This window comes from Anabrus simplex, chromosome 5 (genome assembly GCF_040414725.1).
Source record: "Anabrus simplex isolate iqAnaSimp1 chromosome 5, ASM4041472v1, whole genome shotgun sequence".
NCBI classification, from domain to species: domain Eukaryota; kingdom Metazoa; phylum Arthropoda; class Insecta; order Orthoptera; family Tettigoniidae; genus Anabrus; species Anabrus simplex.
Genome location: NC_090269.1, coordinates 235,409,236 through 235,423,675, shown reverse-complemented (window position 1 = coordinate 235,423,675; position 14,440 = coordinate 235,409,236). Strand labels below are relative to the sequence as shown.

The 14,440-nt window shown below is 42.0% G+C and overlaps 1 protein-coding gene across 1 annotated transcript in view; it reads right to left on the bottom strand.

Moving 5' to 3' along the window:
- LOC136874802 (probable glutamate receptor) overlaps nt 1–14,440 on the bottom strand; it is a 152,945-nt gene that overhangs the window by 24,927 nt on the left and 113,578 nt on the right. The window contains exons 7-8 of the mRNA XM_067148474.2: nt 8,976–9,211; nt 3,416–3,633 (exon numbers count right to left, since the gene is read on the bottom strand). Coding sequence (XP_067004575.2) covers nt 3,416–3,633; nt 8,976–9,211 — 454 coding nt within the window. The remainder of the gene's footprint in view (nt 1–3,415; nt 3,634–8,975; nt 9,212–14,440) is intronic.

Sequence of the window (14,440 nt, the reverse complement as noted above, 5' to 3'; positions counted from 1 at the left end):
TTCCCGACTTGCATTCATGCTTCTCTTAGTTTCGTATGGTTAAATTCTTCACCATATTAGGTCTCAACCAAGTCTATAATCAGATACCTCTTGCGGAAGAATCGAAATATCTGATTGCTTTCGCTATCGACTGGAATCTGTACGAATACAACCGCGTGCCTTTCGTGTCTCCCACGGGCGCTGCGGTTCTTACTAGGTTGCTAGATTTGGTCTTCTCTGATATTAAATTTGAATCTATTTACATTATTTAGATGAAGTTGTAATTTTCTCAGACACTTTTTATGGCTATGGGCGTTGGCGTACCAAGTGACCGCTGCTCATCCCAAAGGCCTGAAGAGGCCTGAAGTTTACGAGTTGCCGCGTGACAAATCCTCTCGGAATTCATTCTTGGCTTTATACACTAACAATAATATCACATGCTAGGAGAGTCTGGTTGCACATAACGCCGAAAGCCATTCTGCAAACTCATATACCAGCGAAAGCTTCCTGTTTGTCCACTGGAAGTGATACATTTAATTTAAAATATCATAAGTTCTGTGTACCTACCTTGATCTGTTTTCATGATTGTAAAAAAATTTATATTGTGTAATGTGGGACAATTTGTAGCAGGTGTGTTATCTGGAGTTCCATCACATTCTTTATCTTTGTTTAAGGGTCACTACGATAGCCATGCTGTAACCATTATCACATGGTGATCTCTCGAACTTCTTCAATGTGTCCCGGGGTGTAAGACAGAGTTGTATGTTGTCTCCTCAACTGTATAACGTCTATACAGAGAATCTCACGAGATGAGCAGTTGATGACTGTGTTGGTGGAGTCCCTTTCGACAGCAGGAAAAGACAATACGCATACCACCAGTAGCAAAGAAGAGTTTACTAACATACAGAGAGGAGTGAAAAATATTAGTATAAATTACGATATGGAGATAACCATGAAGGAAAAACCCTAATGATTGACGGACGAACTCAGTCGTGATTTAAAGGACTTGAAGGTGGTCAGTGATTTTGTACACCTGCTTCCAGTCATCTGTGAGACGTGAAAGCCCGAAAAGTGGCTTAAAAGACGCACTCTCCTAGGTCGAGTAGCCGTGGTTACTACAAAGATACGTCTGGTTGAATTTCTGGTGTTCTGCGTCATTTTGTGAGACCTGAGCAGTGAGACCTGGATCTTTACAGACAAAATTTGAATTGATTCTGGCGGTGTAGCATAGAAAACTCAATTTCACTAAACGGCCATCTTCCCGTGCGAGTCAAAGTTAATCCAATTCCTTGCCCATATTTTGAGGAGGGAAGGGCAGCATTTGATGAAGAGTGTTTTGCAAGTAAAGTGGAAGGCAAAATACCTCAATGAAGAGCAGCAAGCAGATCATGTAAAGAAGAACACCTTCGTACCTTTCCGCCTTAAACTGCGGAAAGCTGAAGACCACTCTGGGTGGCAACGTCGCATGAGGGGTGCAGTGTTCTTCTTCTCTCGGAGCCTCTCCGTTTCGGATGTTGGCGGTCATGATGGCTATTTTCGTCTTGTTTGTGGCAGCGCGGAAATGTTCAACTGATCGCATATTGCACCAGCCTCTCTGTCAAGCCAAGATATTCGTCTTCTTCCAGGAACTCTTTTGCTGTTCATTTTTCCCCTGGAGTATTTTTTGGAGTAGGTTGTACCTATCTGTGTTGCGCATGATATGTCCCAGATACTGCAGCTTTCAGCATTTCACTATCTTGATCAACTGAGATGTTGTGTTCATCCTTCTCATTACTTCCACGTTTGTCATTCTCTGGGTACAAGATATTCTCAGGATCCGCCTATAAAGCCATATTTTAAAGGCCTCTAGCTTCTTCTCTGTGTTTTTATTTAAGGTCCATGTATCTACACCATATAAAAGAACAGAAAATACATAACAGTGCAGAAGTCTGATTTTAGTCCCTAAAGTTAGATTGTGGCTTTTAAACACATTACTCATTTTCTGGAACACACTTCTTGCTTTTCCAACGCGTACCTTGACTTCTTGTGAGCAATCCCAGTCTTCATTTATTATGGTTCCAAGATATGAATATTGTTTTACCCTTTCTATACTCTTTTGATTTATAACCAAGTGTACTCCGGAAATAGTTTCCTTACTTATAACCATGAGTTTTGTCTTTGCGGTGTTTATTTCAAGCCCGTATTGGCTGCTGACTCTTACAATTCTATCCATTAGTGATTGTAGCGCTTGGATAGTATCAGCAAATACAATTGTATCATCAGCATACCGAATGTTGTTTAATCTCACTTCATTTATCAAAATTCCTTCTTCTATATATTTCAAGGCTTCTCTAAATATGTATTCTGAATACAAATTAAATAGTATATTTACCGAGCTCGATAGCTGCAGTCGCTGAAGTGTGGCCAGTATCCAGTATTCGGGAGATAGTAGGTTCGAACCCCACTGTCGGCAGCCCTGAAAATGGTTTTCCGTGGTTTCCCATTTTCACACCAGGCAAATGCTGGGGCTGTACCTTAATTAAGGCCACGGCCGCTTCCTTCCCACTCCTAGCCCTTCCCTGTCCCATCGTCGCCATAAGACCTATCTGTGTCGGTGCGAAAAGCAACTAGCAAGAAAAAAAAAAGTATAGGTCACAAGGCAGGGTGCACTGTTAAAGGGGCAAAGTCATGAAGTGGGTATAACGGCTGTAGTGATGGGTATCACACGAATGGCCTAGGTAATATATTCCTTATAGCGGATCATTTTTAATTACGATAGATTTGTCAACAATAAAAAGTAGGAGAATATCTTCTGTATTATTTCTCAAGATCTATCTCAGTGTCAACGGAACATTAAATTACTTATGATCTGCTTACAGTTGCCTTCTTTCTGACACGCACAATGACGTTTGTGGCACAGCAGCGAACGTCGTGTTATTACTTAGTAATAACATCATTAAAATACGTATTTTACAGGAAACCTATGGTCAATGTTCACACAAATGATATATTCATTAAAAAACTGGGTCACAACCTTAGTTCAAAAGTTGATCAGTTCCCAGAACATTGACTCATAGAACAAGTTGTTAACCACTATTCTAAATGAGAATACATGAGATCATGGAACTGCTATTTATGACATATGTGAAAGAAACTCCATGGATGTAATTCAAGTTTGGTTACTCAAGGAAATTTTTACAACATTTAGGGATGAGACTCATAATAATTATCCAAAATTTGTGTAAAAATGACACAAATAGAGATTTGCATCCATCATCTGCATGAAAACATTATTTTTGGAACTTACCGAAGCACCGAGCAAATGTCTTGTACATTCAAAGAGATAACTGCGTAAATGTGAGGTGCGATAACTAACGTCTTTCGTGTCAAAACGTTTCTTTGAAATAATGAAGGAATTATTAGTTACCACAGAATTCAGTAAATTAACGATACTCACATCCATGAGGAGCTGTCCTGTGGAGTTCTGAGCAATACCAAAATCGTAGCGGCCATCTGCCATGAGTCCATCAATGTCCGTGAAGGGGAGATTTGAGCTACTCACAGCCAGCACCGAGATGAGGGCGGCGCTGTAGGCTGCACTGATGGTGATGGCTGTGAGGTAGGACACGAGATATACAACTCTACAGCCAGAGGACTTTGGAGTGATGTCATGTCCTGAAAGAAAGATAACAATGAGGTATACAACTCACATCCAGAGGACTTTCGAGTGATGCGATGTCCTAAAAGAGATATTACAATGAGGTATACAATTCTACTGCCGGACGACTTTGGAATGATGTCATATCCAGAAAGGGAGATATATATACATGGCGTGTGGCCTCCGAAGAGACCTGGTGCAGATCTTTCAATTTGACGCCGTATGGGCGACCTGCGCGTCTGTGAAGATGGAGCCCTACCTAAGATGAATTCTAATGCTGAATACGGCACACACGCCCAGCCCTCGAGCCACTGGAATTAACCAATTAAGGTTAAAATCCCGGACCCGGTAGGGAATCGAACCCGGGATCCTCCGGACCAAAGGCCAGCACACTGACCATTTAGCCATGGAGCCGGACAGAAATGAAGATGACAGTAGAGTATGGTATACAACTCCATATCCAGAGAACTTCGGAGGGATTTCTTGACCTGAAAGAGAGAAGCAGTAAGGTATGCAACTCTACCTCCAGAGGACCTTGGAGTAATGTTATGCCCTGAAGGACACATAACAACTCTATATCTAGAGGTGGTGATGGTGATGATATTTGTTTTAAGAGGAAATATACATCTAGAGAACTTGAAGTGATGCCATTTCCTGAAAGACAGATGACAGTGATCTATACAACTCTAGATTCAGAGGCGTTGGAGTGCCGTCATATCCTGAAATGTGAATAACAGTGGTACACAATTCTACATCCAGAGATTTTGAGTGATGTCATGTCCTGAAATGTGGATAACAGTGCTACACAATTCTACATCCAGAGATTTTGAGTGATGTCATGTCCTGAAATGTGGATAACAGTGCTACACAATTCTACATCCAGAGATTTTGAGTGATGTCATGTCCCGAAATGTGGATAACAGTGCTACACAATTCTACATCCAGAGATTTTGAGTGATGTCATGTCCTGAAATGTGGATAACAGTGCTACACAATTCTACATCCAGAGGATTTTGAGTGATGTCATGTCCTGAAATGTGAATAACAGTGCTACACAATTCTACATCCAGAGGATTTTGAGTGATGCCATGTCCTGAAATGTGGATAACAGTGCTATACAATTCTACATCCAGAGGATTTTGAGTGATGTCATGTCCTGAAATGTGAATAAAGTGCTACACAATTCTACATCCAGAGGATTTTGAGTGATGTCATGTCCTGAAATGTGAATAAAGTGCTACACAATTCTACATCCAGAGGATTTTGAGTGATGTCATGTCCTGAAAAACAAATAACGATGACGTATACAACTGCCGAGGGAGTTGGCCGTGAAGTTGGGAGCGCGCACCTGTGAGCTTGCATTCGGGAGATAGTAAGTTCGAACACCACTATCGCTAGCCCTGAAGATGGTTTCCCGTGGTTTCCCATTTTCACACCAGGCAAATTATGGTGCTGTACCGTAATTACGGCCACGAATGCTTCCTTCCCACCCCTGGTCCTTTCCTGTCCCATCGTCGCCAAAAGACCACTTGTGTCGGTGCGAGGTAAATCAAATTTGAAATAAAATCCTATACAACTCAACATCCAGAGGGCTCTGGAGTTATGTCTTGTCCTCAAAGACAGATACGAATGAAGTAAAACACTGTTTCTAAATGACTCTACGCGTTAGCGGTAAAGTCCAACTGTCTTAGGTGAGTGATTGAGTTGCCAAGGTGCAAAGAACCGTAAGTCCATAAAAAAAGAAAATTGAGATAAGACCAACATTTCCTTCTTCACATCATTTATCATTGATTAACACTAGGGTAGAGCTTAAAAATGCCTTCTACGTTGCTTATTGTGTAGGTTAAAAAGCATGGACTGCTGCAGAGACCCGTATGTCCACTGCCAAGCTTGCTGCGTAGACCCTTATGTTCAATCAATAAAGAGAGATGCAAGTACCATTATGTCGACATCCATAAGCCTCTATATACAAGTGGGAATGGAGCAAACATCATTATGTTCCACGAAAGTTATTTTTGCTCCGGTTCTTGAAATTAATGGCCAAATCAATAAAAAGCAAATAAAAAATGAAAAATAAATAAAAGCAGATACTACATACATAAATGAAGAACAATAATACAATCAAATTTGGTAATACTGTCAGCTTCGCTACACTGATTGTCAGCTGTAATGTGGCATTTTCAACTAAAGCCTAGCAAACGGATAATAATTGCACAATCATGTACGGGAAACATTACTGTGCGTGGAGAAGTTCTTTACTATACAGATTATTCTCTGGCTAAGTTGATTTTGAAAAGAGGAGAGATCTGGGACGTATTTCAACTTCAGATTGTTAGTGAGGGTTTTAAGTTAAAAAAATTGAAAGATATTAAATGCCTGCTTGAAACACACTTCACAGAAAACTGGAAAAATTTAGAAGATATGAAATTTTAAAGGAGACACTGACTAGACAGGATGAACGGCTTGGTGATAATGACACAGTTCCACATCTAGAAGAAGATGTGAATGATGACTTACTGGACGTTCCTGAAGGAGAAGAAATATTGACCATTTAAAGCAACTGGATTATTACTGTAATACTTTTAATGTATAATTTTCCTTTGCTATTGAAGTGACTTAATTGATATGTTTCTTCTGTTTTTTTTCGCTAGTTGCTTTACGTCGCACCGACACAGATAGGTCTTATGGCGACGATGGGATAGGAAAGGCCTAGGAATGGGAAGGAAGCCGCCGTGGCCTTAATTAAAGTACATCCCCAGCATTTGCCTGGTGTGAAAATGGGAAACCACGGAAAACCATCTTCAGGACTGCTGACAGTGAGGTTCGAAACTACTATCTCCCGGATGCGACTGTTGTTCTTTATTTAAGACAATGTTTGAGACATATTTTTATACAGCCTAAAGAATGAAATCTAGATTAGCTAAAACTTGACAGTTTAAATTAAAGTAAAGAACCTGCTGCCCTTTCTGACCTAGTTTTAAGTTAATATTTTGTGAAATATTGTTTTGTTTTTCTGACACAAAATACAGGAAATGTAAGCAGAGTAAAACAAATGGAAATAATATATAGTAATTAAATGATTTTCGAGTTTTTCTTCCTTCCTCCAGTCCACCAAAATTTATGTTCCCAGTACTGTAGCATATGCCATTAATTACATTATGCTTCTGGTTACTGTTGCAAATACCCTTATGTACAATGTAATGCAGCAAAATGACTTATGTCCAATCTAAACCTTAAACTATCTAGAGACCCATAGAAATTTCATTTCTCTCGCACACGAATTTAAAATCAAATATCTTTTTAATAATTTTATGCTGAAAGAATTGTGATCCTACCTCTTTCACATAAAAATGACACGTTTTCCTTTGTTTGTGCATCTTGGCAACTCAGTTAATTACTTTCAAAAACACCCACTCACTAGAGAATATAACAATTGCCTTCCGAGTGCGTGGTGGCGCCGATTATGGATTCTTTGATGGCTGAAAATAAACATTTTGGAAGCAAACACTCTGCCGATATGTTGGCTAGCAAAGCTCGTTGTTATAGAACCTAGCGGTCAGGTTTTTTTTCTGACCTTCTTCTTTTCTATGGTCTCGTGTTCTCGTCAATGCTGTTTAAAATATCGTCGACTCTTGTGATCAATACGTCAGCAGATCAGACGCTACGTCCTCTCACTTGTTTAAGTCACTTTCCCACTTCTTCATATTTTAGATGCTAGAGCGTCCTTACATCGCTTTTTTTGTTCTCTCCGATTGCGTTGTCTATCCTTCCATCGAGAATGCAGTACGTCACCTGCTTTGGAAGGCGTGTGCTGGGCATGCGGGTAACGTGGCCAGCCCATCGAAATTGATGTTCGATAATCATCGCCTCAGTGCTTGTGGTGTTGGCCTCTTCCAAGATAGCAATGATTTTTGGACCGTCCATTTTACGTTTTTCTTTAAGTATTCTTCTAACACAGCACTGATGGTATTTTCCCAGACATTTTAAGTGCCTTCTGTAAGTAGAATTCTCGCGTCCATGAGTAAATGTTTGTCTTACTGTGGCATTGAAAACATATCCAGTAACACTGAGGTCTTGGTTGTGGAAGATCCTATTGATGAGATGACTAACCAGTGCATTAGAACTTCTGAGGCGATACTGTATTTCAGCGTCTGTTACATTTTGTCGAGAGGTGACTGCCAAGGTAAGGATCCTGTTCAATATGGTGCAGTGTCTCACCATTGACCATGGCGGAATGAGCTGCTTCGTTGGTATTTGGTACAGGCTGGTGATCAACTTATGTTATGTTAATATTGTTTAATTAATTAATTAATTATTAACATATTTAACAGTATACTACAGTACAAAACCATTTGTTATTAACGCAGTAATACGGAGGGAGACTCTCTTTGGCAAAATGGTAACTGGGGTGATCATGTCCAACTCGTTGGCTGAATGGCCAGCGTACTGGCCTTCGATTCAGAGGGTCCCGGGTTCGATTCCCGGCCGGGTCGGGGATTTTAACCTTCATTGGTTAATTCCAATGGCCCGGGGGCTGGGTGTTTGTGCTATCCCAACACCCCTGCAACTCACACACCACACATAACACTATCATCCACCACAATAACACGTAGTTACCTACACATGGCAGATGCTGCCCACCCTCATCGGAGGGTCTGCCTTACAAGGGCTGCATTCGGCTAGAAACAGCCACACGAAATTAATTTAATAAGAAGAATAGTAAATCAAGAAGTATGGTCCAAAACACTGCTAGTGTTTGTTAATTACAGTTTATCAAAGTTCACACATCGTGTTCAATTGCCTCTAGTTTGTTTGGTACAGGCTGATGATCAACTTATGTTATGTTAATATTGTTTAATTAATTAATTAATTAATTATTAACATATTTAACAGTATAGGCTGCTACAGTACAAAACCATTTCTTATTAACGCAGTAGAGTGGACCCCGTTCCAGCCCTCGTACCACTTTTCAAATTTCGTGGCAGAGCCGGGAATCGAACCCGGGCCTCCGGGGGTGGCTGCTAATCACACTAACCACTACATCACAGAAGCGGTCTATGAAAATATCAACATTATAATTGTCAGTTTTCATAAAAAAGAGCTCTTGTATAAAGTGTAGGAGTGTAGAGAGATTTCTCTAAGGTCTTTCTTAGAATCGTCTCTATTCTTAATTTACTTACTTACAGACCGGGATCTACACCCAAAACCGAGAGTTTTTAGATATAACGCTCAAGGTAATCAGAGTGAACCATCGTTATTCTGTTTATTTTACTTAAAAACATGGCTCGCGTGGAGGACAACGAGGTACACGAAGAGTGCCTCAAGGTCCTTACTGCGTGCCTCCTTTATTCACACTTACCTTGCATACAGAACACACCCCACATGTAGAACATAGAGTTGTAGAAAGTGTAAGTGTGCGGTTCTTCAAGGTCTTCTCCACCGAACTTTCGCACCAGGTTGTGGAACAGTGAGAGGAAGATGGCCAAAGTGATCATGCAGCCCAGGAGAGTTAGCCAGAGTTCAGTACGGAACGGGTTGAGGAAGCTCGTCCAAGTCAGGAACTTGTACCCTGGATGCTGAATGAAGACTCTGTAACTGTGTTAAGTAAATATGTTAGTGCGCTTGTTCTACAGTGACTTCACAGCAGTGGCAGCTCTTGAGCTTTGAATTGAGGGGGTCACACAGACGAGAGGAGAACTAAACTAAACTAACTAATTAACTAACTAACTAACTAAAGAAAGAAAGAAAGAAAGAAAGAAAGAAAGAAAGAAAGAAAGAAATTCGTACTTCACGAGTCGCCACTGAACATTAACGATTTTCGGAGTCGCCAAAGTACCGGAATTTTGTCCTGGAAGATTTATTTTACGCGCCAGTAATTTGCAGATACGAGGCTGAAGTATCTGAGCACCTTCAAATATTACCGGACTGAGCCGGTTCGAACCTACCAACTTGATCTCAGAACGCCAGTGCTCTACCGTCTGAAGTACTCAGCGTGACATTATTATTATTATTATTATTATTATTATTATTATTATTATTATTATTATTATTATTATTATTATTATTATTATTATCACCATTTGGATCGTTTAACATTACAACAGTGTTATGAATACACAGAAAAGTGAATTTCAATCCAGAGAATAGAATAAGTTGTATAGTAAATAGTCAACTGAAAAACGAAGTATATTGTATAGTAAATAATGAACACTGAATTAAAGAGAGCTACATCATTCGGACAGTTTTCATCCTTACCGAACTCGATAGCTGCAGTCGCTTAAGTGCAGCCAGTGTCCAGTGTTCGGGAGATAGTGCTTTCGAACTCCACTGTCGGCAGCCCTGAAGATGTCTTTCTATGGTTTCCCATTTTCGCACGTTAATTAAGGTCACGGCCGCTTCCTTCCCACTCCTAGCCCTTTCCTGTTCCATCGTCGCCATAAAACCTATCTGTGTCGGTGCGACGTAAAGCAACTTGTTAAAAAAAAAATTGAAAAAAGTTTTCATCCTTACGAAGAAACTACTAAATATAACGATCACATTGTTGGATTTATACGTAAATATTACACACCGCACTCGCACTTGCTTACGCAATTACTAACACTCTGGCTACAATAGCAAGTTTGCATACTTCGAACAGCACTCCAGGGCGAAAAGATTGTACCGTTAGAAATCCCCAGTCTGCCGTCCCCATAGTGCCAGCAGTGAGCTCCGGACACAAGGAGCTTGTGACCGAGCCTCATGTAATGTTGGGAATGCTCTCCTTCGGCCACATGCCCAGCGGCATAGTAGCGAAAAGGTTTCCTGATATATTGCTCCTTCAGTCACAGAAGTGTTATGACCGGCTGCTACATTTAGCACTTGAGACTAGCAGAATGGAAGCATGCGATATTTATACCATGGCTGTATTTATACCATGAGTTTTATATAATCTCTCTGTGAATAAACATATTGTGGAAACCATACGAATTACTCAACTTATCAAAATGTCTTTAATATTGAAGAGTTAGGACATAATTTCATTGATCTGTTTTTAGTGGTAATTCGCTAGGAAGCTCGGAACGTTTCCCTGTTAAGATTTCTTCAGTCTCACACATTTGATTATATCCTGTGTTTCTTTTTTAAAGAATACTATGCACTTCCTCCTTCACTACATCGCCAACACTTCCAGGTACAGAATTTAATTTAGAGACACTGGTCTTGAAGTTCATTAACAACTGGTTTCTAAAGAAGTAATAGCGGAGAGAAAATTAGTGAAATGTGCAGATATGAAAGAAAAGTTACTCTCTACTTCTGTATTCTTCAATATATCTTAAACAATTTTAACTGAAGAAAAATAATTTGGATGAAGTATTCACTACATTCCTAACAGTTTCTAAATGTTTGGTGTAACATAGAGCTACACATAACCATGTTCCCCAGTGCATTAAAACTGGTTGTAATGAAGTGTAACATTCGGTGCTCCTGCTTTAAATGCTTGTTTTCTATAGGGAACCTCAACATATACTTTCTTTACCGATGATATCAGCTTATCTACAAGCGGGAAGTTCTTGTTTATTATTATTTTTATTTTTTTTATTTTTTGCTAGTGGCTTTACGTCGCACCGACACAGATATGTCTTAGGTGACAATGGGATAGGAAAAGCCTAGGAGTTGGAAGGAAGAGGCCTTTATTAAGGTACAGCCCCAGCATTCGCCTGCTGTGAAAATGGGAAACCACGGAAAACCATCTTCAGGGCTGCTAACAATGGGATTCGAACCCCTATCTCCCGGATGCAATCTCACAGCCGCGCGCCTCTAACCGCACGGCCAACTCGCCCGGTGTTTCTGTTTCTGCAATCCGATGTAACGCATAGGCAAGACAAGTCAAATGTGTCATTGTCATTTTTGATCATGTAGCTCGCAGCATCGGTCACAAAGTGTAATACACGTTCGTACCGGCCATAGCAAGTTCATGCAGTCAACAAAAAAGTTGGAAACAGAAGAGCTATTTGCAACTTCAAGTTGTTCAGTCGCAAGGAGAAATGGGGTGGTTGGTTCATTTTTATGGAGATATCCAACTATAAAATTTTGCAATAAACCGTCCTTACCTGTCTTGTGTTACAGCGATTTACAACCACACATGATTCCGATCTGTTCTTTATTTTAAATTGTAAGATCTTAACACCGCTTGACATAATTATTACTTTCTTCTTTCTTTCTTTCTTTCTTTCTTTCTTAATCTGTTTACCCGCCAGGGTTGGTTTTTCTCCCGGACTCAGCAAGGGATCCCACCTCTACCGCCTCAACTGCACTGTCCTGGAGCATGAAACTTTGGGTCGGGGATACAATAGTGGAGGAGGACCAGTGCCTCACCCAGGTGTCCTTACCTGCTATACTAAACAGGGGCCTTTGGTTGGATGACTTAGGACCTAGGGAAACTTTTCATTCCCCTCCCCACCGGGCGAGTTGGCCGTGCGGTTAGGAGCGCGCAGCTGTGAGCTCGCATCCGGAAGATAGTGGGTTCGAATCCCACTGTCGGCAGCCCTGAAGATGGTTTTTCCATGGTTTCCCATTTTCACACCAGGCAAATGCTGGGGCTGTACCTTAATTAAGGCCACGGCCGCTTCCTCCCCATTCCTAGGCCTTTCCTGTCCCATCGTCGCCATAAAACCTATCTGTGTCGGTGCGACGTCAAGCAATTAGCAAAAAGCATCCCCCTCCCCGCAGGGGAGGGACGGGCCACTTAGAAGGTGACACCTTCTATCTGGCCAGGAGATGGGGTGGGGTTTTTGTGATTTGATGGAGTTGGGAGAGATGAGATGGAGGTTTGATTCGGTGAAGGAGGTGAGGGGGTTTCGACCTCTTGGCTAGATACTTTATTGATTGCTTCAAGTTTATACATTAGCATTTTACATGCTGGTTTTATTTACAGTGATACAAGTACATACATGTGCAGATAACAGTGGTTAAGATCTGAAAAAGGGTAGATCTAACAAGGGTGTGAGGGGAGTGCCAGGATGTGAAATAATGAGGAAAAATTCATGAGTGAAGTGAGTAGGAGACGGAGAGGGTCGGGGTTAGGCGGTGGGGTTAAAGGGTAGCCAGGCGGGGATGGATAAAAACGAGGGGTGGACTGGATGCTTGAGGAGGAGGGGCGAGCCGGGGACGACGTCGGGATGGGGTAGGACGGGTCGAAGATGGAATAGGAGAACGGGAGGGTTCCACGCTGTGGTAGTGGCCTTGAAGATGTAATCCATGGTCGACGAGGTGTTGGACATCTTCATGGGTTGGTAGCTGGAGGCGCACTAGGAAGGTGGGGCCGTCTGAAACGCTCGTAGCACGGAAATTCCTGTCTTGCGGAGGTCTTGGGCTGTATCTTCAGGCTGAATGTTGGGGTCAACTCCGCGTACGACACAGCTATGGATGGTATTGCTGTCGTTCAATGGTGGGGATGATGGTGGTCTTGCTGGGTCAGTTAAAGCAGCAGGGGTTGATTCCTCTCTAGGTGGCTGAAGGGATTCTTGCTGTGAACTAGGTCGATCAGGGGTGGGACGTGCGGGGAGAGGGGCCATCATAAGGGAGGAAGGATGGGATATGACTGTAGTGGTGCTAGGAGCGGGAGAAGAGATATGTGTAGTAGAGGTGATGGTGGTGGTGGGGGTAGTACTAGTAGTGGTCACTGGAGCGGTGGAAAGAGAGGACTAAGTCTGTTGTTGTGGTGGTTCCCGGGGCGGCGCTGCTGAATATGGAGCTGGTGCGTTGTTAGGTAGCTGAGCCAGGATATTCAGAGGGGTAGACTCGACCCTATGGTGGCGGCCACGGATATTCACTCCATTGTCTAGGATGTATTGGAAATCATCTGTCTCGAGGATATATAGCAGTACATCATAGGATGGTTCGGAGCCGGCGAGAAACCTGGAAGCACTGTGAACGCCCAGGATGCGCAGTTCTCTTTCAGTTTGAAAGTCAGAGATTGCAGGGTGAATATCACGGGCGATGTAGGTGTACATGTTGGGGTTGGGAAGGCCGACTTCCTTCGTGGTGTCAGGCCGATATGCTTTTTGAGGCCGGCGAGGTGCGAATTTAAAGATGAGGCGTCACCCGGCCAGGCGAAAAAAATGAGGCGTTGATGTGGTTGGATTAGTCCACAATTAGAGAAGTAACCTGTAAGAAGAGAGATGTGTGTGTTTGGGTGGATGAGAAGATTAGTAGGGATAGACAAGGAAGAGGGAAGGAATAGACCGTGGACTCAAGTTAGGTACCATCGCGGCATTTGCCTGGATGAGAAGTGGTAAACCACGGAAAATCACTTCCAGGATGGCTGAGGTAAGAATAGAACCTCCCCTCTGCTCAGCTGACCTCCCGAGGCTGAGTGGGCCCCGTTCCAACCCTCATACAACTGTTCAAATGTCCTGACAGAGCTAGGAATCGAACCCGGACTACCGGGGGGTGGCAGCTAATCATGCTAACCACGACACCACAAACAGACCCATAAATTTTTCGATAAGTAGATTGGTCCGGCACTTTACACTTTGTATAATACTCAATGAAATTTTGGAGGGTGGGGTTGATCGGTTTCCGCAATGTTATGTCTGCCTCTAAAAGAGCTTTGCACAAATCTAAGGAGTACTGTAAAAAGTTACTGTTCGAAAATTCACCGAAAAATTTGCTGAGCAGCGCCATAAGCTCAATACGTATCAGCAAACTCTGCTTGAGAGGAAGTGCTTGCTTTTCAACAGCGAAAGAAGAGGTATCATGAATAAGAAAACGTTTCTACGGAGGAAATATTTGCTTTTCAGTAACAACAAATTTCTAGACTCCAGTTTGAAAAGAATACTGCATTAA